The 22,731-nt window shown below is 35.4% G+C and overlaps 1 protein-coding gene across 1 annotated transcript; it reads left to right on the top strand.

The window, feature by feature from the left end:
- Positions 1-3,821: 3,821 nt before the first annotated feature.
- On the top strand, positions 3,822-14,404 carry LOC110694014. Its single transcript, XM_021871173.1, has 8 exons — positions 3,822-4,928; positions 5,192-5,620; positions 6,097-8,309; positions 8,388-8,657; positions 8,747-8,827; positions 13,425-13,524; positions 13,623-13,689; positions 13,944-14,404. The coding sequence occupies exons 2-8, from the start codon at positions 5,215-5,217 to the stop codon at positions 14,035-14,037; spliced, it is 3,231 nt and encodes a 1,076-aa protein (XP_021726865.1). The 5' UTR covers positions 3,822-4,928; positions 5,192-5,214; the 3' UTR covers positions 14,038-14,404.
- The last annotated feature ends 8,327 nt before the right edge of the window (positions 14,405-22,731 follow it).

A 22,731-nucleotide genomic window follows, 5' to 3' on the forward strand; every position in this document is an offset into this window, starting at 1 on the left:
GGGTTTGATTTTATTGTTTGAAATTAATTTAATTAGTATCAAATTGTATTTTGATGATTAAACTTTATAATTTCAGATTTTATAAATGTCATAATTTTCGTAGATTTTATAACCTAGGGTTTTTAATTATTGAAAATCATGATTTTAGGGTTTTTATGAAAAATTGATTTAAGGTTTTTATAGTAATGATGTTTTAAAATTTTGGTGATTATAACTAATGATTAGTTTAAATTAATTCCCGATTATTTTGAACATGTAAATTCGTGTTTAAATTTTAATATTTTCGTTCGTTAATATTAATTCTTTTTCAATCCCGATACGGTTCTGAACTCATCCGATTTTGATGAAAAAGTAGTGTTTTTCATGTGGAAACAACGTTTTAAGAAAGACTTTGGTAGTGAGCACCACCCTCTCGTGGACAAATTCAGCCTCTAAATATGATTTTCAGGCAGTTTTTGATTTTAACGAAGTTTTTTTATACTTAAAATATTATCCTTGAGTTTGATTAATAAAATTAATTATGTTTAAAGTTAATTAAGCAAAAATATATGTTTTTATTGAAGTTTTAAGTGCTGAAAATAGTTTCTAAGTATTACTTTTGATGTTTTATAAAGACCCATTAAAAAGGGAGATTATTAGGGGTTTTTAAATAATTTTAAGATTTTTATTAAACTTTAAACTTGCTGTAACATGTATAAGAGTGTATTTTAAGGTTTTTATGAAGAAAATTTAAAGAACTATATATAAGCCTTTAATTTTAACTAAAGGGAAGGTTTTAAAGTGTTGTTTGATTTGGATTTTGAAGGTTTTAAAGTAAGTTAGTATTGCTGTAAATTTGATTATTGATTGAGATTTTGTTGTCTGGTTTAGGAGAAGACTTTATAGAAGGTGTTTTTAGTTGGAAAAGTGGTTTACCAATTCGTTTATTCAAGGTATGTATGAGTTACAAAACCTTGCCTTTAGAAGCATGTTTAGGAACGTAACGAGAACTTAGTATCATGTATAGAGAAGACTGGAATGATTGTTTGGGTATACATTGTGATTTCCGTATGATGTGCACTATTTTACTTTGTAAATATTATTTATGCATTAACTTTGCAAGATGCGCTTAGAGGTACAGGTATGTGAATATGTGGAATGATTCATTTATTACTCATTCATGATTATACAAACAGGATGAGTAAAGGAAGAATTCAAGTCTTATAAGATGAGATTAAAGTTTTGGGGTGCCTTATGCACTCAAGGTGTTTATACACCGAGGTAGTTAAAGGAATAATTAATAAATGTTGCTTGTCACTAATAAATCAAGAATTGAAATTGGAAATAAATGTTGCTTGTCACTAATAAATCAAGAATTGAAATTGGAAAGTTGTTTTACTTGATTGAATTGGTATTGGATTGATTGTATTATTTGCATATGAGTCATCACCAAGTCTAAACCTTTAAATCACGTAAAGTGCAAGATGGATGAACAATAAAACTCTGGATTGGTGCACTTCTGGAGTAATGACAATCAGGGGTTGGGGTACACGGGGTATTAGCCGTGTACTTTTATCGAGGCCGTCTGATCTACGAGTCTCCTATTTCAAATATTTTTTTTAAAACTAGGAGTTAGGTGAGATCTCATACTAACTATGGTCACGGAGTCGCGCCCGTGGTCGTTGGATGTTTATTGATAAAGGAGGCATGGGATTTTTCTTTTATTGATGTTTCAAATGGGACATGGTTAGACAACCTTGTCTATTGCTAAATCCAATGAAGTAAATAAATGAGTTAGTTAACATTAACTAGTGAGGTCTTAATAAATTTGATGGTTGAGTCATGTGTTGAGTCTATAATTTAATGATGCTTATGCTTGATTATTAGTAGCATGTTAGGTATTTCTTAATTTATTTTCGCATCTTGTATGTACTCAGCTTTGCTGATTGCGTGCTTTTGTATATGTCTTTCTTTGGTCATGGCCTTCGCCTTTCAATGACCCTATGACGATCCAATTTTTACACTTGTAATATTGGGGAGCAGATTAATCACAGGTTCTTACACACGCAGCATTCGCATCAGGGTTGTTGGATTTTGAGTGGAGAGTTGGTTATTATTCGCAGTTTATTTATTTTCATAAATTTGAATTTTATTAAACTCTGGTTTATTTATTTACTACTTTTGTGGGGTTTTGAATAAGGGCCTTAATGGTTCCAAGTTGTATGATTTAATTTGGTTTTGGTTATTGGTTTTGAAAATTATGTATATTTGTTTTAGTTTTTCCGCTGCTATTTTCTGAAAAAGCCTTAGCGTTTGAACACGTGGCGGTAGCACGCCAGTAATTCTCTTGGAATTGTTTAGGTTATTCACAGGTTTTTAAGGGAGAATTATTGGGGTGTTACATGAGTCATTGGGGGTGCTGGCGGTGCTAGGGGGTTCGCTACTTATTTCCGAGACAGGCGCCCTAATGGAGCCGTCAGAAAAAAAACAGTCTCACTGTTTGAATGGTACCAAGAACCATCCGTCCTATATCTCCTTGTCGTCTGCTTTGTTCTGGCCATCGTGTCCTGCAGGGGCACATACATTGTTGGATTTGGAGATGTACTTAAAGGAAAGTTCTCGAACGAGCATTCGACACTCCTAGTTCTAGATTCAGCCGTCCCCGGTGACCGACTGATCACTAATCTAGCCCGTGCTGGGTGCATTTGGGAAACCATTTTTTATCAAGAAAAAATGCAAAGAAATAAGTAAAGAAGAGATCAGGCGGTTACCTTAGAAGAAGGTAACAAGAGTCGTCGGTCTGGGGCTTCTGGTTGAGCAGGCGAACTAAGAGGGCCGACTGTCGGATGCTGAAGAAGTCAAAGTCTTTGCAAGTCAAATTCAAAGATTCTCCCAAAGATTCACGCAAATGTGAATGCAAGGGAGGTTAACTCCTCTATTTATAGAGGGGGTAAAATGTTCAGGGTAAAACCCTAAAACTAAGTGAACACTAAAAAGTAACTTTTAGGCCATTCATAGCCTGACACTTGTCACAAGCGTCATGTGCCAAGCACGTGACCCCTGTGAGGGGCAAATGTTTTGGGTATTTTATACCTTGCCAAGTGGCCCAATCAAAGTTTGACATGTGTCACTAGAAGGGGCGCCAAATCGGATCTTCCAGACGGTGACACGTGTCAAGCAGATTAGCTCCTGATTTGGGTTATTAAAACAGTGGACCAATGAGAGAGCAACACGTGTCACCCTGGGAGGCGCCCAAATGTCACTCAGATGTCCCTTCTCAAAAGGCGGCCTTCAAGGCCCAAACTTTGAGGGCGCCGCAAAGCGAGGTGTCCTAATCCCTAGGTCATCAAACCCTAGGGAAGGCACACTTCCCAAGGACCCTATAAATAGGGATATTCCCCTCATTTATGGGGACACGATACGTTAATTATTGCAATTATTACTGAGCTGTCGTTCTCAAGAAACAGACAGCACCTGAGCTTGAAATCCGAGCAGATAAGTTAATTTCCGCACGTTTTATTCCATCACTTTACTAACTTAATCTTCGGAAGCAGACCACCGACCATCCGGTGGTCCGTTTGTTTTGCAGGTACATGCGACCTTGTGAATCCAGTCTTGAGCTGTAACTCTCCCGAGGGACACGAAAAACCCCGAAACAGGTAACATAAATGCAAAGTGATTAATTTTTTTTAAAAAAAAAAGGAATTTCCATTTTATTACCGGTTTTTGTAGGTTTCCACCGGAAAAATTACCTTTGGTCACTTGAGTAGTACCCAATTTGCAACTTCCCAAAATTGGGTACTCAATTTGCAACAAAGGCCATAGTTTAGTACCCAACTTTTACATTTTTTTTTTTGGAAAATATGAATTTTATTGCCAAAATAAGAAAGTTACAACTTACAAGAAGCTAAGCTGTAACAACACCAAACACCACAGACCAAAAAGGCCAAACCAACACCAACAGTCCAAGAATCTACCCAAACCACCTTCTAGGAAGGGTGCTTGAGAGAAACAAGGACACCTACTGGACTCAAGCTCACATCCACCTTCTAGGAAGGGTTTTGAGAGCTAGGACCAGACAAGAACACCTAAGACAAAACCAACACAAAAAATAGACAAAAAGAGCAGCTGAAAACACCAAAACTAGCTAAAACCAGCAAACAAAGAAACAAGAGCAGCTAAAAAACAAGAGAAAAACACCAAACTACCAGCTGCCAAAACAAAAAGGCAACACCAGCACTCAAGCTGCAACAAACTTGTTGTCAAACTTGTTGTCAAACTTGCTGACCAGAAACAGCAGCAAACCAGAACCAGCAAACCAGAAACAGCAACAGCAAACCAGAACAGCAGCAGCAGCACCTGAATCAGCAAATGCAAAAACAGCAACAGTCTGCCGGAACAGCAACTGCAGAAACAACAACAATGCAGCCAATGCCAAAGCACCTGAAAATCAGCTGCCACCCAGAAATCAAGCTGCAGCAAGCAGAAACAGCTGCTACAGACTTCAGAAATCAGAACAACAACAACCATCTGGAACTAGAACACATCAGCAAAACCTGTTAGAACAGCAACTAGAACCAGCTCCTTGTCAACCCAACTGAGCAAAAAAAAAAAACTACACAATCAAGTGCTTGCTTCCAGCTGGGATTCTACAACCAACTTTTACATTTACTCAATGATTAGGTGTTATTTTTAGTAATAGAAGGAATATTTTGAAACATTTTAAAACACCCTAAATAGTATGTTGTGTGTAATCATGAGACGGAAGGAGTAAAACGGAAAAAACATATGTTATGCTTTGGGCCCCCTTTGGAGCTTTTTCACTTTTACAGTTTATTACTGCTGCACCCCTTCCTCACTCTCTCCCCTCCATTTTAGCGTACTTGGAGAAATACTCCATTGAAGCGCCTTCTGAATTTTCTCTCCTGCATTAAATCAGCGTCTCAGAGGTATGATGTTTTCTTTGATCATTGATTATCAATTTCTCATTATACCATTTCAATTTAATTATCAATTTAGTAAATTTAGGGTTCTTCAAAGGTGATTTTTTGAATAATTGGTTATAATTACTGAATGAAGTTATGTAAGATTATAATGAGCGATTTTATTGGTAGAATTTTTCTGTTCATATCTTTTAGCCCGAGAGAATTTAACGTGATTTTTTGAGTTATTTTGATGATTGAGTCATGAATTTGTTGCTAATTTGTTTCAGGCTTTTGTTCACAAAACCCTTTAATGTCAAGACGAAACTATGAAAATGTACCTTGTCCCCCTGAGCCGAAGGCGGCTGCCTCTCCGGCTTTGGCTCAGGGACCAGCTTTTGACGAAACACAACCAATGGTTTTTGATGATGAAACACAAATTATGGAACTTTCTGGTGAAACTGATGTAATAGATGATGATGGGGGTGATTTTGGTGATCAAATGGACACCCAGTTGTTAGAAGTGTCGGATGATAACGAAGGTAGCGAGTGCACTAGTGGTAGGAAATGTATTGAAAAAGCTGAAACTTCGGCAGTGGGTTCAATTGACGTTGAGTTGCAGGACAGAAGTGGCAACCAAACAGCTGGCTTTGTGGAAAAGGAAACTTCTAATTGTCGGCGAGAGGATGGAGGAGATAGATCAGAATCAATATTATCAGGTGATGTAGTACCGTGTTTGAGTTGGCCAACTGCCTTTCTTTTTTCTTACTGTTTTTTTTTTTTTTTTTTTTTTTTTTTTTCGGACTTTGACTTTCTATGTATATACCTGCGTATTCATGGTTTATTTAAGATTAAATGGCAATTTTGCTTCTATTATAGTAGTTGTTTGGGGTTGCTGGAGAGGGGTTGTTTAAAAATTTCTTTATATACATTGTCCCGCTGCCTATGAGCTATGGTTATGCAACTTGTAAATTGTGTATAGATTGAGTTCTAAAATTATGATTTTTACTTTTTTGTATGGTGCTGCAATTACCAGTTCATTGATTGCAGTTGTTATAAGCTTTATCATTTTGGTGTCCTGAAAGTCTGCAACAGATACTAGTGCTTATTTGTAAAAACATTATTTCAATTGTTACAGCTAAAATTTTCTTTCTCAAATGTATTTAGTCCTCTGATTGATCAGCCTTTCTTGCAGGTTCTGCAAAAAGAGGATCTGCTTCTGTTTGTATAACAACTTTACGGGCTGCTGGACTTGCAACACGTCAGAAGAATGTTGACAATGGATCTGCTGAGATTCATTGCTTTGATGATCGTGGCATTAGTTCTAATGTTGAGAGAGCTAGTGGAGAAAAAGATATGGAAATTAGTGAAGAGGAAGGATCAAGGGGTGGAGAGAAAAGCAGTGTTGTCAGATCATTGGCGCGTAAACTGTTTGGGGAAGAGGATGTAACTGATCCAGAATCTGATCATAATATCGGTGATAGTGGTAGTGGTAGAGAGGATGATGTCTGTAATAATGACGTGGCAGGACTGAATTATGTAGATTCTCAAGAGCCTGGAGAACTATCACAAGCTAATGCACTTGAATTTGTTGACAGATTCCTGAAAGTTAATGTGTTTGAGTCAGATGAATCTATAATACGTAAAAATGCTGTGGCTGAAAAAAAAAGTCCTGGAGCCATTGCAAAAGGAGCACAGAGCGTTGCTCAACAAGCTAGACGTAAAAGTATACTTGCTGAAGCTTCAATATATGAATGGGATGACAACCTTGAGGAGGAAGGAGGTGGCGAGTTCTTCATTAAGAAGAAAGATATGCTTTATGGGACCCCTAAGTCTTGCCCAAAACCTCAGAGTTCCCGGCATCGTGAAACCAGAGAAAATAAATCTCTTGGAAAGTTACGAAATGAGAAAAAGAAGCAAAATCTACATAATTCCGTGACAGGCCTTTTAAATTCTGATTTAAAAACAGTAAATGGTAGAGAGAATGGTAAAGGCAGGGAGATACATACAGAAAAGAAAGTATATAATTGCTCTGGTCAGGAATTAGGTTTGGGTTCTTGCAGTAAAGATGAATCAGCAGGAGTGCAAGAGGCATCAGCAGTAGTGCATGATCCTCAATCAGCGGATATAAATAATGTGGGAGTTGACACTCAGATGGCCGCTGAAGCTATGGAGGCACTGGCTGCGGTAACTGAACTTGTGAATTGTAATAATATTGCTGATCTAGGTTGTCATAGTAAGGAAGGGCAAACTCAAAAAGAAGTTATGAAAAATGATCCTTCCAAGCAATGTTCACTTCAGAAAAGAGCGTGGTTCTCTACATCAGGAGTTGTTACTAGATCCAGAAGTAAAAGGACGATCATGACATGTGGACGATCTACCATGGGAAAGTTTGATGTTGACCTAGTTAACTCTATGGTGAAACAGAACAGGTCCAGTATGAAATTTTTTTCGACAGTAGATAGGGAATCATGTGATGGAGGTGCAGTGAGTGTTGGTGGCAAGCAACCAAAGAGTAACTTTGAAGGACAACTAATTAATAATCCACCTCAACCATTAAAAAGGCGGAGTTTACGAGGGAGAGCTAGTACATTTACGCCAGTTGTTCAACAGGCTGCTCAGAGTTTAATGCATCATCATAAAAAGAGGAAAACAACAAATAATATGGTCTCTGAAAATATGGATGATGCACTTGGTGATTCTGGAGAAAGGCACTGCCTGGATTTAGTTTATGAAAAAAAGCGAAAGACAAGAAGTAACACAGTGTCTGAAATTTTGAACAATAGAAACGACAGTGCTTCGGCTAACAGCAATAAGGTTGATGGGTTGAATTGTAGAACAGGACACATTCAGCGTGCCTCTAACGAGGACCAACAATGCGGGGACAAAAGGTACACATTTAGTGCTGATAGGGGCCCGGAATTCACATTGGGGTCTATTGCTCGACAGACAAGATCAAGGTCAAGGTCAAGCACTACTCAGCGTGCAGGAAGTACACTAGATGAGATAGGTCTCTTTTCTAGTGGAATGCTATCATCGTTAAATACTCACCAATTTTCTTCCAAGAACCAAGATGCATCATCCCCTCTTGCCAAAGGAACCTTAACCTCTGCCACAATAGATGGATCACCTGGAAACATGCCTAAATCATCTATCCCAACATATAGAACTCCTGTTAACTTAAAAACTCCTAGAACTTCAGTTTCACCCATTTGCATGGGTGATGGGTATCATACACCATCTTTTAAAAATAGTTTATCACTCAAGAAAGAAGTCAGTGGTTTGATTGCCAGCGAGCAGAGAACCAGCTCTCCCTTCAAAGGTTTGAGGCAGAGAAGAGATATGCATAATGTTCGTGTTTTGTTCAGCCAACACTTGGATGACAATATCATTAAGCAGCAGAAGAAGGTAAGTTTTCTAGTGAACCCTGGTCTTTATGCTGTTAAGTTTGAATAGCTCCAACTGTGTGCCTATCTCTTGCTGCAGATTTTGTCTCGTTTCGGTGTTTCAGTGGGTTCTTTGATTTCAGAAGCCACACACTTCGTTGCTGATAGGTTTGTACGCACAAGAAACATGTTAGAAGCTATTGCTTATGCAAAACCTGTTGTGACACCCTTGTGGCTTGAGAGCTGTGGACAAGCTAACTGTTTCATTGATGAGAAAAATTATATTCTTCGTGACGCTAAGAAGGAGAAAGAGCTAGGTTTCAACTTGCCAAGGTCATTGGCGCATGCAAGTCGCTATCCTCTTTTGGAGGCAAGTCTTATTTCATTTTTGAATTTTCCTTCTTGCACAGAAAAGGCAATTTTCAGCTGATATGTTAACTTATTAGTAATTACCTGCAGGGTAAAAGAGTTCTGATCACTCCTAATGCAAAGCCTGGGAAAGAAGTAATTTCAAGCTTGGTGAAGGCAGTTCATGGTCAGGTATAGATTTCATTCGTCAGTGTTGCTTGCTTTATCTGCACACCTCTCCAATAAAGACTTCCCCCCCCCCCCCCTCAATACTTCCTCCATTCTCTTTTACTCACTACGTTTTGACTTTCATGCTTTGCAATTCATAATTTTAACCCTTTATTTCTCTAATAAAGTAAGATAGAAAAAATTGTAAAATATCAATATTGTGAAAATATAAATCGAGATGAATCTAACTTGACCCCACTGACTATATATTGTCCAACCTATAAATAAACAAATATGTCGTCCAACCTATAAATCAATAAAGGTGATCAAATAAGAACTTGAACATTGCAAATTATCAAACGTTGCAAGTAAAAGAGAGAGGAGGAAATAATTGTTTCTATTTGGAAATATCTATTCTACTTTTGAATTTGCAATTCATAATTTTAACCCTTTATTTCTCTAATAAAGTAAGATAGAAAAAATTGTAAAAAATCAATATTGTGAAAATATAAATCGAGATGAATCTAACTTGACCCCACTGACTATATATTGTCCAACCTATAAATAAACAAGTATGTCGTCCAAACTATAAATCAATAAAGGTGATCAAATAAGAACTTGAATATTGCAAATTATCAAACGTTGCAAGTAAAAGAGAGAGGAGGAAATAATTGTTTCTATTTGCAAATATCTATTCTACTTTTGAATTTGTTTACATGATGAAGGCCAGAGTGTTGTTACTTATGTTCTATGAAGCATGTGAGGTAGGCATTGAGTGAGAAGCCGTAGGGATTTGAAAGAGGGGAGAACTTTGATGTTTTAGTGATTAAGGCTAATCATGAAAAGTGTATGATATTGAATCAATCAAACTCATTAACCTAAGCAACTCCATATTATCAATCTCAAACCAACTAAATTATAGTAACTAAATTGCAATACAAAAGGGAAAAGTTAGTCACATAGATTGGAGAGAAATCTAGATTGGAGAGAAATCTTCATTTAATGAGAAGGTGTTTTACAACTCAATCCCCTTATATTGGAGGCAAAATAAAAGGATGCAACCTTGCTTATCTCTTAGGGTTTGTTCAGTTCAGCTGCTTAATTTTAGTTCAATTCAGCTCCAGTCAGTTCAATTCAGTTCCTAATTTCCTTCGCTCATAGACTATTTATTTCAACTCAGCTTAGCTCCACTCACTTCAGCTACTCAGTTCTCAACAGCAAATTAGAACATGCCCCTAACCATTTGATTTTAAAATAGAAGGGAAAACGTCCATTTGATTTTGCAAAGTGCTCTAACTTTTCGTGTAGTTTTGTGTTTGCCTTGTCCAAGGTCCTTATAGTTACTCCAGATTGAGAGGATTCCTCTTCCATGAGCTAACTTGCAAGTCTCCCTCTAGGTTAAAGTGTAGCTCTTTTAATAGTTACTAGACTAAACATACGGAAGAAATCGGAGGTTCAATCGCTAGATGTGTCCTTAATGCCTATCTATTTTGCACAATTGACATTATTTAATTAAGGAGTTTTTAAAGAGGCTGCACCTACTTCTATGTTTGTTAAGTACGGGTGTTGGATTCAAGTCACGTATTCAAGTCCGATTTACCGATGCCTAACAAGGCTTTGGATTTTTTTTTTTTATTTTTTATTTTTATTTTTTATTTTTTATTTTTTTTTGGAAATTTGAACATGGTTAGAGTGACATGAAATTAGAAATGTATTTATCTACTTTTATTGTGGATAACACATAATTAAATTTTTTTTAAAAAAAATTTAGTCATAATCATATTGAATAAATTTTCATAAATATCTCTAATTATCAATAATTTAAAATCAAAGGAAGTTGATATTTTTTAATTACACATTGAAAAGAATTAAGATTCCACATGACTTCTTTTTTTCCTTATTTATAAACCACAATTTTCCCAATGCATAAATTCAACCATAATTATCTCTAATTTCCAATAATTTAAAATCATGAATAGTTGATATTTTGAAAATACACATTGAAAATAATCTCGTAAGATCCCATGTGACTGCATTGTCTTATCTCTAAACCACAAATTCTAGTCAAATTAAAATTATTGAATAATGTCAAAAGTTAAAACATGTCAACTAATTTGGAACAAAAGAAGTATGTGTCAGAGTAGATTTCCTTTCTATAAGCGTGCGTCTTTGTTGCTTTAATTAGGGTGGAGCAAGTGATTTTCCATCCGAAGAAACACCTAAACTTTTTGTATTTTCTTGATCAAGGAGATAATTGCAAATAATTTGTTGGATATATTAAAGGTTCATTACAAATACATATGTCAAGAGAGAATATTATTTTAATCATGTAGATTCAATAAAACTATGGAAATAATCCCTTACATTGTTCAAGGTTTTCCTATTTGTAAATCCTTAATTAGTGAAGCTAATGGAAAATTTGGTGCCAATGATGGTCTAATGGAAGAAGTATAATCTAATGATTACGATCATTATTAATTCAAAATTGATCTTTTAAAATGTTCTCAATGTCCCTACCCTTCCTTCTCTATCTCTTTGCTCACTATTTCTTTGCTTTATGTTTTTAGCAAAACTTAAGTTGATTCTTAAAACTTTGCAATACAATATCTGTAGGATTAACCTATAATGCATCAAAGCCATAAGGCTAACCCTCTTTCCAATGCATCCAAACCAAAAGTCCAACCCTCTTTCCCCTACCTCTCTCCCTCATTCTCCAACATTTTGTTACTTATTTGTATTACTATACTAAGTATTAAAACTATACTTCAGAACACACTTTCTTTAAAGTGCTCTACCTTACCCTTTTCCTTGCTCTCTTTATTCCACTCCTTCATCCTTTTCCACCCTTGCTCTTCTATTATGGCTTCACAAGTTTCTTAATAGAAAATTTGTGCGAAAGAAACATATCCTCTCAGATTAATGTCTTTGTTGCAACCTGTGTGTTTCCCTAACAATTGAATACAAATTTTAAATTTCTCGCAATTCATATTGGTAGATATTTGGTCTCCCCCCTCCCTAATTCCTCTTCCATATTCTACACTTTATTACTCTCTTAATTCACTACATCCTTTAATTATAAACTTTCATGTTCCCTCCTTCCTTTGGATAGTATATATTGAGTTGAGTTTATACATCTCCTATAATTTCTCTCTCCCTTCATTTACCTACGTATCCTAATACTACAACTTCAACCTCTTCTTCACTCTCCTTCCTTCCACCTTTCTCTCTTTTGCTCATCTAATCTAATTTCACAAGTTTAAGTGAGCCTTTTATTGTTTCCTTATGTTCCTTATTCCCTTCATTTATCTAAGGATATTATTTTATGGTTTAATTCAAAGATTAGAAAGTAGAAAAACAATATATTCTTGAGGAACAATAACAAAATGTTATGTTAGGTTGAAAATAAATCTTCATTGTTTTAAAACCCTTTTACATCTATTTCGAATATATTTGTGCACACAATTTAGAAATAGTTCATGCATTATAAATGTTTTTATCCTCCGTTTTTTTAGTTGCACCACTTTTATTTTCATTGTCTCCTAGGCCATTTTTGAAGAGGAGTGAGAGAGAGAGAAAAATAAGAGGCACCCATGTGGGTAGGAGAGAGATAGAGAGAAAGAAATGTCAAAAATAGAAAGTGTTGCAAGTAGTAAACAATTTCCAAATAGGAAAGTATATTATCCTATTCACTTGAACTGAATTATATTTTTACTTGATTTAACATGTGTTTTGTTGAGCCTTATAATTAAGAAACTTAATTAATCCCAACTAAATTGCTTGACGTCATGAATCCAAGTTTAGACTAGCATACAATAAAAAGAAGAAAAAAAAAAGTGGGAGGCGTGTGTGCGCCTACACGAGTAAAAAAAAAACTCACAAGAAATGACTCAATTGCAAGGCATATCCATATACTCAAATGCTACTTTCTCTGCTCAACTCCATTTGAAAATGGATTCCATATTTTCCATCTTTACAAGAAACAAATAAAGGTTGAGTAGGATTGCCATTATTATTTTCTACAGAAAATTATCAGGGGAGAGGAGAGAGAGAGAGAGAGAGAGAGAGAGAGAGAGAGAGAGTGAGAGAGAGTGAGAGAGAGAGAGAGAGAGAGAGAGAGAGAGAGAGGAGGGTAAATAGAGAAGAAGGGTGTTTAATTTCATTATAAAAAAAATTGTGGGTTTGAAAAGTTTAGTTGAATAATTGGATTGATGACCTTAGTGGGATTTCACTAGATTGGGATGTTTTTTTTTTCTTTTATTCTTCAATTGCAATGTGATAGCTATGCCGGAATTGTGACGCCCTTGTCGGATTGTCTTAACTTGGTAAGATGCTTGCCAGAAGTGTATGTTGGAACATGGAAGAACTAAGTTTAATGAACTGTGAATGTTGAGAGGAAGATGAAGGAAAGTGAAAAATTAAAAGGAAATGCTACAGTCATGATTTAATCTGAGTTGTGAATTTTGGAATCTAAGGGTTCTTACTACTTTTCACCCTTCTCAGAGTTCTCGCTGTCCTTTTATTTATAAATTTTTTATTTATTCTGTAACCACTTTCCAGTTCCCATGTCATATACCACATGCATATTGTAAGATGTACTAAATTTCGCAATGAATGCTTCCAGGCTATAGAAAGGATGGGCAGATTCATATCAAATAATGATGACCTGTTGGTCCTATCCTGTGATGAAGATTTTGAAGACTGTGTGCCATTGTTGGAGAAAGGTTACAACTTTACTGTATCGTTTTGTGTCATTTTAAAAATTGTTTGGAGCTTTAAAATGAGGTTCCAATCCAACTATTGTTGAGGTATTTGTTTGCAGGACTTGCTGTTTATAGTTCAGAGCTTCTACTCAATGGAGTAATTACTCAGCGACTTGAATATGAAAGGTAATTTTGTCATACAATTGTATTCTTCCGAAGATCAGTTAGTTTGTGTTAAAAAGAGGAAGAAAAAGAAAATCGTAACTGCTATGAAATTTGGCTCTATTCTTGTAATTATGTGGACCTGGTGGTTTTGCCCAGTTAATTGAATAAGAACTGAATGTTTAGATTTTTGGCATGCTAAATTTTAGCTAAAAGCTCCTTGATTTTGATTGTTTTTATTTATTTGTATGATTATATTTATGTGTTTTCAATTTCAGATATCGTCTCTTTGTGGCTAATGTAAAAAAAACTCGCTCAACGTTATGGCTAAAGAAGGGTGGAGAACAGTTTCTTCCTGTTACCAGAACTTAGTATACCCTTGAGTAACTTTGTATATTCTTGTACGAGTTGTACCCTTTTCATGTTTGTGCAGCCTGCTAATGTAAATAGTTGCATTCGCTTTATTTGTTCTATTGAAGTGCGCTTTTGTATTTCTTCTCCGTCTTAGCTTCAATCTATTTGTTGATTCTTTGTTCTTGGCTCCCAATTAGCAAACCTGTGAAGTCTACTTTGTGTTTCATCCCCATCTTAGGTTTAATATATCTGTTAATTCTATTGTTCTTGGCTCACAATTTACAATTTCAGAGAAGGTAGTTTTTAATTTCAATGGCGATGGTGATGATATTGTATACGTTTGTGAATCTTCATTTATGAACACTTCATTTCACTATATTAGTTACACTCGGGTTATTGAGTTACATGTTCATTCAAGTCTTACTAGTAAATTGCGTTATCTTCGCACTATTCTGTTATTAGCTTAGACTATTTTAATTTAAAAATATATTTTTTTTTAATATGAAAACTTGATAAAGCATCAACAACTTATCAAATAATAACCTATCTTGGTCTCACTTAGCAATAATAAAGGCAAAAAACGGTTGAATCCATGAGAGGCGTGGAATCAACCATTGTTAAATAAGTTAGATTAATATGAGGATTTTGTTAAATAAGTTAGATTAATATGAGGATTTTGATTCGATTTTATCTAGCAATTATAAGTTCTAATCAACTAAAGTTGAATGATGAGAATTGTAATAATAGGAAGGTCTGAGGGGGATATACCATTTTTCGCGACCAAGTGAATAACGACCACCTCGTTATGATGTTGGCTGTCGCAGAAATTTTAGCGATCGTTTTTGCTATTTACAAAGACCGTCAGTGTCGGTCGCAATTTGGCCGAATTTTAGTATTGCAAAATGAAAGATATAAGCAAACAATTAAAATATACATATCAGCCAACAAAATAAATATATCAGCCAACTAAAGAATCATATAAGTCAAATGATGTCTGAAATTAGCAAACAAAAGGAAAAAAAAAAAAAAAAACCTACCGGCCAACAAAAAAATATATATTAGCCAACTTAAAAATAACCATATCAGCCAACACATAAAACCTATCAGCCAACAAGTAAAATATATTAGCCAAGCCTCTTGCACCATACAGTTCGTATGTCCGTCCGCACGCAATACGATCTCTATTTAAAAACGGCTGGATACACATTATTTATCCTAACTATTGCTGATTTACTTTTAGCCCAACTATGGTTATTATCTAATAATCCTAACTATTGGGGTGTTTGCCAAGAGTAGTCCCAGTTTACAACTGGGAACCTGTTAAATAAGTTAATTTTTTTTTTAATAATGATGTAGCATTGTTGACCTAGAAAAAACTTAGGTTTACCTGTCTTATTTCCTTTCCATCTTAAAAAATTTGCCACGTTACTCTCTTTCTCACTCACTCAACTACTCTCTACAAAAAATTGAAGCCCGCCATAATTGCTTCCTCTCTTCCATTAAATCATCTCAACCATAATTTACTTTCCAAAATTGGTAAAATTTCACAACAACTGGGTTTCTGATAACTTGTTGTTTGGTATGATTTTAGGGTACTTTTGAACTTTGTTTTCGTTATTATTCAACATCAAAGTTCATTATTTATCCTATCTTTATGCAAATATTGTATCATCCATGCATGCTTCACGGGTTGTTTGTGTTTTTGATGTAATGTAGTTGCTTTTAGCACTATGGATGCACGGGTTAATAGGTCATTACTACTAACCTAAACCAACTTAGAAATTTGTATATCTAAACTTACACAAAACTAGTTAGTGGCAAGTGAAGAGTCGAACCACGAAGACTAAGTGTATCAATCTATGCTAATTAGACTAGTAGGATGGTCGAGATATAGAGAGATGTATACCTAAACACTACTTAGAGAAAACAACTAAAACTAGGGAAAGTGAAATCCAATTACATCAATACATCAACAACAAAATTGCAATTAGGTGAAAAATGATCTCAATTAGGAACAACCAACACACTCAACTCACTCCAGCGCAATTAAGCATGCTAATTATCCTACTAAGCTAACTCACTCCCGTGCAACTAACCTAGCATAGAAATGGAAGAATCTATACTCTCAAACAACTCACTTCCGCACAATTGATTGAAAGCACAATTAATAACATAGAATTAATTAGCTAGAAAGATTCTAATCCATATAAGCATCATCCACACTCAATAATCAAGAACCAATTGCATACTAATCACAATCAATTATTCAATTCATCAACATAACCTTCATCCATTTTCCTAAAACTAAGTCTAAGCTAACATGCTGAACAAAAGCGTAGAAAACAAAGTAAAATAAGAAATAAAGCAAGAATCCAAAAACTAATCTAATTAAATACTCAAATCAACAAGCAAATAAGCAAAAACAAGAATTAAAGGAAAGAAATAAATTAAAGATGAGAGAAAGTTGGAAAGGCTCATTGAGTATATGAGAAAAGAATCCACAAATTGCTTCTTCAACCTCTCAAAATTCCATGAAAATTCAAGCTTCCTCTCTCTAAAACTACTCCTAAACTAGAGAGAGCTAGAGAATCCTAATCTAACCCTAAGAGAGAGGAAATAAGAGAGATGCCTAAAACTAATCTAAGGTGAATTGATTGTTACTAAAATTTTTATAGAGAAATAACCCCAAAAATGGGTATTTATAATACAAGAAAATCAAACCCCAAAAATGGGTATTTATAATACAAGAAAATCAAAGAGAAAAATGAAATAAAAATAAGTGAAAAATAAATTAAAGAAACGAAAGGAAATAATAAAAATAATGTAAAGAATAATAAAAGGAAAAGAAGGTAAACAAAATTCCCCCAAAACAAAAGTCAGACCAAAGAATTCCACTGTCTTCCTCATTCCTTGGGCTCATCTGATTTCATCATCAAAACTCATCATCATGATGCAACTCAGATAATAGATTAGCCAAGCTCAGCCCAATTGAATGGACAAGAGTTGGATTGATTAGCTCAGAGAAAATCCAAGGAAGAAAGGAATTCTCAAGAGAATAACCAATGGAACAGTAACAATGACAGACTAGAATTTAGAGAGAGAAAGAGAGATAAGTAGGGGAAGATTGTTGTAATTTCATTGATTATAAATGTATTACAATCTAGAGACTATATAAATAGCTCATTTCTTATAAAGCTAGATAACTTGACAGAAATAAAAAAAAATTAAGAAATTAATCAAGAAAATTAAGAGAATCTTTCTGTTATAACATAATATAAAATATCTTCTCATTCATTCCCCTTAGCAGCTCTTCCCAAATTGGCATCTTCCACGCTGGTATTCAGTTGAGAATTCTGTTGCAGTTTTTCCATGTCAGTAGCCATTTCCATCTCACGTGCTTCCAGTTTGCCATGCAATGTAATAAGTCAGCTCCCTGAATTCTATGCTTGCATCAATACTCCCTTCTTCAGCTGATCCTCAACCCCAAGGATCAAAATTGGGAAATTGCTCCTTAATGGAGATAGCATCTTCCCAAGTAGCATCCTCTGGTGCTGTATCAGACCACTATATCAACCATTAAACCACAACATGATTGTGCCTTTTCACACTCCTCTTGTCAATCAAAGAAATAGGATACTTAGGCAAGGTATTGGTCTGAGGTACTGTAGGCATAGTGGCAGGCTGGTCTATAAGGGGAGTAGGGCCTGAATATTTCTTCAGCTAGGAGATATGAAAGGCGGGGTGAAATCTAGAGTACTTGGTAACTATAGAGTGTAAGCTACCCTGCCCACCCTCTTCAAAATCAGGTAAGGACCAAAGTACTTTGCTGCCAACTTCTGATTAGGTCTAGCTTGTACTGACTGGTATGCTGTAGCTCAAGATAAACCCAATCACCAATCAGAAACTCTCTTTCACTCCTATGCTTATCATCCTGTTGCTTCATTCTGTTCTAAGTCCTAGCTAAGTGCTCTTTCAGCAACTGAATAGTGTGCTCTCTTTGCTGTAAGCTTCTGTCATCTCTATCTACATTACTCAACCCAGTTAAGTAATGAATATGCAGGGGTGGCTTCTAACCATACAAAACTTCATAGGGAGTCATTTGGATAGCAAAATGATAGGTAGTATTGTATCAAAATTCAACTAAAGGCAGCCACCTAGCCCAATCTTGAGGTGTTCCATTGCACATACACCTAAGATAAGTTTCCAACCTCATGCTAAGGACCTCAAATTGTCCATCTGTTTGGGGATGGCAGGATGTAGACAATCTATGATGAATTCCCTGTAATCTCATCCACTCAGACTAGAAGGAGCTAATGAAAATTGATGAAAAGAGGAGCGGCCGCTTCAAAAATGCTGAGTGCCCGCTCTAAAGGGTTTGCAATTTAGGGCTAATTGGAGTGTGAGTTGCTGCGATTGTTGAGCTACAAAGCAGAGGGTGGTGCGCGGTGGTTGTGGCGGCTGACGGTGGTTGCGAGTGCTGGTGAATTCGGTTGCTGCTCGGGCTTTATGGTGGTATGACGCGTGGTGTTGGGCAGAGTTGCTGTTCGATTGTGGTTGCTTCCGCTACTATTATTGTTGTTGTTGTGAGTGAAGCGGCTGGTGGTTAGGCGAATTCGGTGGCCGATTGGTTGTAGGGTGCTGATTGGTAAAGAAGGTGTTGGTTCTAGGCGATTGTGAGTTGCATGGTGGTTGGAGGTGACAATTGCGTCAGTAAACAGGGGTTGAGAGTTAGTGTTCGGCGACTGGTGGTAAATGCTGAATTGAGGGAGCAAGGGAAGTGCGGTATAGTTTTGATTAATTGTGTGGTGATGGATAAGAGCAAAAGGGGCAGCCTCTTCATATTGTACATATGAATCAAATTTGAGAATCCAAAGTTGATTTGAACTTGAAAATCGAGCATCAACTCGAACACACCTACAACCAAAAACAAACACAAGGGTAGAACGTAATATAATAAAACAAAATGAAGTAAAATAAAAGGTTAAACTAAAATCTTTTATAAACAACAAAAATACTCAAAATAAAGATCAAATAAGGAAAATAAGAAAATGAGATAAATAAAGCCTAAAATAGGGAAATTATTAGAAAATAAACCGAAAAATAAGCATAAAATAACTTAAAAGTGACATAAAAGTCACTTATCGGTGATCAAGCATGAGTGAGAATGGAAAAGGTCAAGCTTGGTTGATAGAGCAGTGGAGAAAGAAGGATGAATTCCTTAAAGAAAAATGAAAAGCTTTTAGCCTAGAAAGCTTTGAAGGGTTATTCGAACAAGAGTCAACTTTAACTAACCATAACTTTTGTTCTACTTAACATTTTGAAGTGATTTAAATTGGATATTAATTTCGTCTCAACAGCTTTCCAAAGACTCGTTACAAGTCCATTTTTTGACGAGAAACGAAGAATTACAACCTCTCAAAGTCAAGTTGTTCATGTAGGGTTTCTACACGGACGTGCAACAAAATGGCGTGTTCGTACAAGGCTGCACGTCCGTGCCAATATATGCACGTCTATGCAGACCTGCTCTAGACTTTGCAGTAGGTCCTGTCTCATTTTTACCTCTCTTGAACGTCCGTGCCAAAGTTAGCACGTCCGTGCAAGACTGTTTTTGGGCTTTTTTTCTTGTTTTCTCCGTCCTTTCTATATGGGGGTAATATAACTACCTTTTTAGATCCGAATTGAATGGGGCAGTTCTTAGTGTAGTTTTGCTTAAGTTAGGGTTTTTAGAGAGAGAAAATCTCATTTTCTAGAAAGAAAAAGTGGAAAAACTTGTTGAAAGTAAAGCTTGGAATATGAAGAATTGAAGGAAGGAGACTTGAAGATTTGATTATTTCTTGCAAAATCAATGAGAATTTCTTACTCTCTCTCTTATTTTATTGCTTTAACTGCTTATTTATGTATCTTTTCTAGATTTATTACTTGTTTATGTTAAATTAATTTTTGATTCATGTTCTTAGTTGTTAACTTGCTTAGTTTTGCAGTTGAGATTATAATGATTTGTGAGTAGTTGTTTTACTTGGGATGGTTGAAACCATTGATGAATTCACAAATATTTGTTGCATGTGCTAATTTTATAATTGTTGGGTGTTAATTAGTTGAGCTTAAGTGGTTTCGTTGTTAGTTCTTGTAAGTTGCCATTGCTAGAACTATTTATCTAAGATTTCTCAAAAAATGATCAAAAGATGAACTTGAGTTAGCTCCCTTATTCTTAATTGACTTGAAATTCTCGCTTTTTAATTTTGACTTGAGTTAGAGTTGTTTGAAACGTGCCTACTGCCATAATATGATTAGGGACAAGGAAAGTAGGGAGCCGCCAACAAATTTTTAAGGAACTTGTAAACCGTTCTCTGACCATAGAATGAAGCAACAGGATGATAAGCATATTATGATTGGTGATTGGGTTTATCTTGAGCTACAGCCATACAGATACCAGTCAGTACAAGCTAGACCTAATCAGAAGTTGGCAGCAAAGTACTTTGGTCCTTACCTGATTTTGAAGAGGGTGGGTAGGGTAGCTTACACTCTACAGTTACCTAGTACTCTAGATTTCACCCCACCTTTCATATCTCCTAGCTGAAGAAATATTTAGGCCCTACTCCCCTTATAGACCAGCCTGCCACTATGCCAACAGTACCTCAGACCAATACCTTGCCTAAGCATCCTATTTCTTTGATTGACAAGAGGAGTGTTAAAAGGCACAATCATGTTGTGGTTTAATGGTTGATACAGTGGTCTGATACAGCACCAGAGGATGCTACTTGGGAAGATGCTATCTCAATTGAGGAGCAATTTCCCAATTTTGATCCTTGGGGTTGAGGATCAGCTGAAGAAGGGAGTATTGATGCAAGCATAGAATTCAGGGAGCTGACTTATTACATTGCATGGCAAACTGGAAGCACGTGAGATGGAAATGGCTACTGAGATGGAAAAACTGCAACATAATTCTCAACTGAATACCAGAGTGGAAGATGCCAATTTGGGAAGAGCTGCTAAGGGGAATGAATGAGAAGATATTTTATATTATGTTATAACAGAAAGATTCTCTTAATTTCCTTGATTAATTTCTTAATTTTTTTTTTATTTCTGTTAAGTTATCTTGCTTTGTAAGAAATGAGCTATTTATATAGTCTCTAGATTGTAATACATTTATAATCAATGAAATGACAACAATCTTCCCCTACTTATCTCTCTTTCTCTCTCTAAATTCTAGTCTGTCATTGTTACTATTCCATTGGTTATTCTCTTGAGAATTCCTTTCTTCCTTGGATTTTCTCTGAGCTAATCAATCCAATTCTTGTCCATTCAATTGGGCTGAGCTTAGCTAATCTATTATATGAGTTGCATCATGTTGATGAGTTTTGATGATGAAATCAGATGAGCCCAAGGAATGAGGAAGACAATGGAATTCTTTGGTCTGACTTTTGTTTTGGGGGAATTTTGTTTACTTTCTTTTCCTTTTATTATTCATTACATTATTTTTATTATTTCCTTTCTTTTCTTTAATTTATTTTTCACTTATTTTTATTTCATTTTTCTCTTTGATTTTCTTGTATTATAAATACCCATTTTTGGGGTTTGATTTTCTTGTATTATAAATACCCATTTTTGGGGTTATTTCTCTATAAAAATTTTAGTAACAATTAATTCACCTTAGATTAGTTTTAGGCATCTCTCTTATTTCCTCTCTCTTAGGGTTAGATTAGGATTCTCTAGCTCTCTCTAGTTTAGGAGTAGTTTTAGAGAGAGGAAGCTTGAATTTTCATGGAATTTTGAGAGGTTGAAGAAGCAATTTGTGGATTCTTTTCTCATATACTCAATGAGCCTTTCCAACTTTCTCTCATCTTTAATTTATATCTTTCCTTTAATTCTTGTTTTTGCTTATTTGCTTGTTGATTTGAGTATTTAATTAGATTAGTTTTTGGATTCTTGCTTTATTTCTTATTTTACTTTGTTTTCTACGCTTTTGTTCAGCATGTTAGCTTAGACTTAGTTTTAGGAAAATGGATGAAGGTTATGTTGATGAATTGAATAATTGATTGTGATTAGTATGTAATTGGTTCTTGATTATTGAGTGTGGATGATGCTTATATGGATTAGAATCTTTCTAGCTAATTAATTCTATGTTATTAATTGTGCTTTCAATCAATTGTGCGGAAGTGAGTTGTTTGAGAGTATAGATTCTTCCATTTCTATGCTAGGTTAGTTGCACGGGAGTGAGTTAGCTTAGTAGGATAATTAGCATGCTTAATTGCGCTGGAGTGAGTTGAGTGTGTTGGTCGTTCCTAATTGAGATCATTTTTCACCTAATTGCAATTTTGTTGTTGATGTATTGATGTAATTGGATTTCACTTTCCCTAGTTTTAGTTGTTTTCTCTAAGTAGTGTTTAGGTATACATCTCTCTATATCTCGACCATCCTACTAGTCTAATTAGCATAGATTGATACACTTAGTCTTCGTGGTTCGACTCTTTACTTGCCACTAACTAGTTTTGTGTAAGTTTAGATATATAAATTTCTAAGTTGGTTTAGGTTAGTAGTAATGACCTATTAACCCGTGCATCCATAGTGCTAAAAGCAACTACATTACATCAAAAACACAAACAACCCGTGAAGCATGCATGGATGATACAATATTTGCATAAAGATAGGATAAATAATGAACTTTGATGTTGAATAATAACGAAAACAAAGTTCAAAAATACCCTAAAATCA

The sequence above is a fragment of the Chenopodium quinoa genome, unplaced genomic scaffold (assembly GCF_001683475.1).
Source record: "Chenopodium quinoa cultivar QQ74 unplaced genomic scaffold, ASM168347v1, whole genome shotgun sequence".
Classification (NCBI taxonomy): domain Eukaryota; kingdom Viridiplantae; phylum Streptophyta; class Magnoliopsida; order Caryophyllales; family Amaranthaceae; genus Chenopodium; species Chenopodium quinoa.

Excerpts from the sequence above, each read along its gene's own strand:
- LOC110694014 (XM_021871173.1), top strand. The coding sequence starts at position 5,215 with ATGTCAAGACGAAACTATGAAAATGTACCTTGTCCCCCTGAGCCGAAG. Across the intron at positions 8,310-8,387 it reads TCATTAAGCAGCAGAAGAAG|ATTTTGTCTCGTTTCGGTGT; the intron begins GTAAGTTTTCTA and ends CTCTTGCTGCAG. Across the intron at positions 8,828-13,424 it reads TGAAGGCAGTTCATGGTCAG|GCTATAGAAAGGATGGGCAG; the intron begins GTATAGATTTCA and ends GAATGCTTCCAG.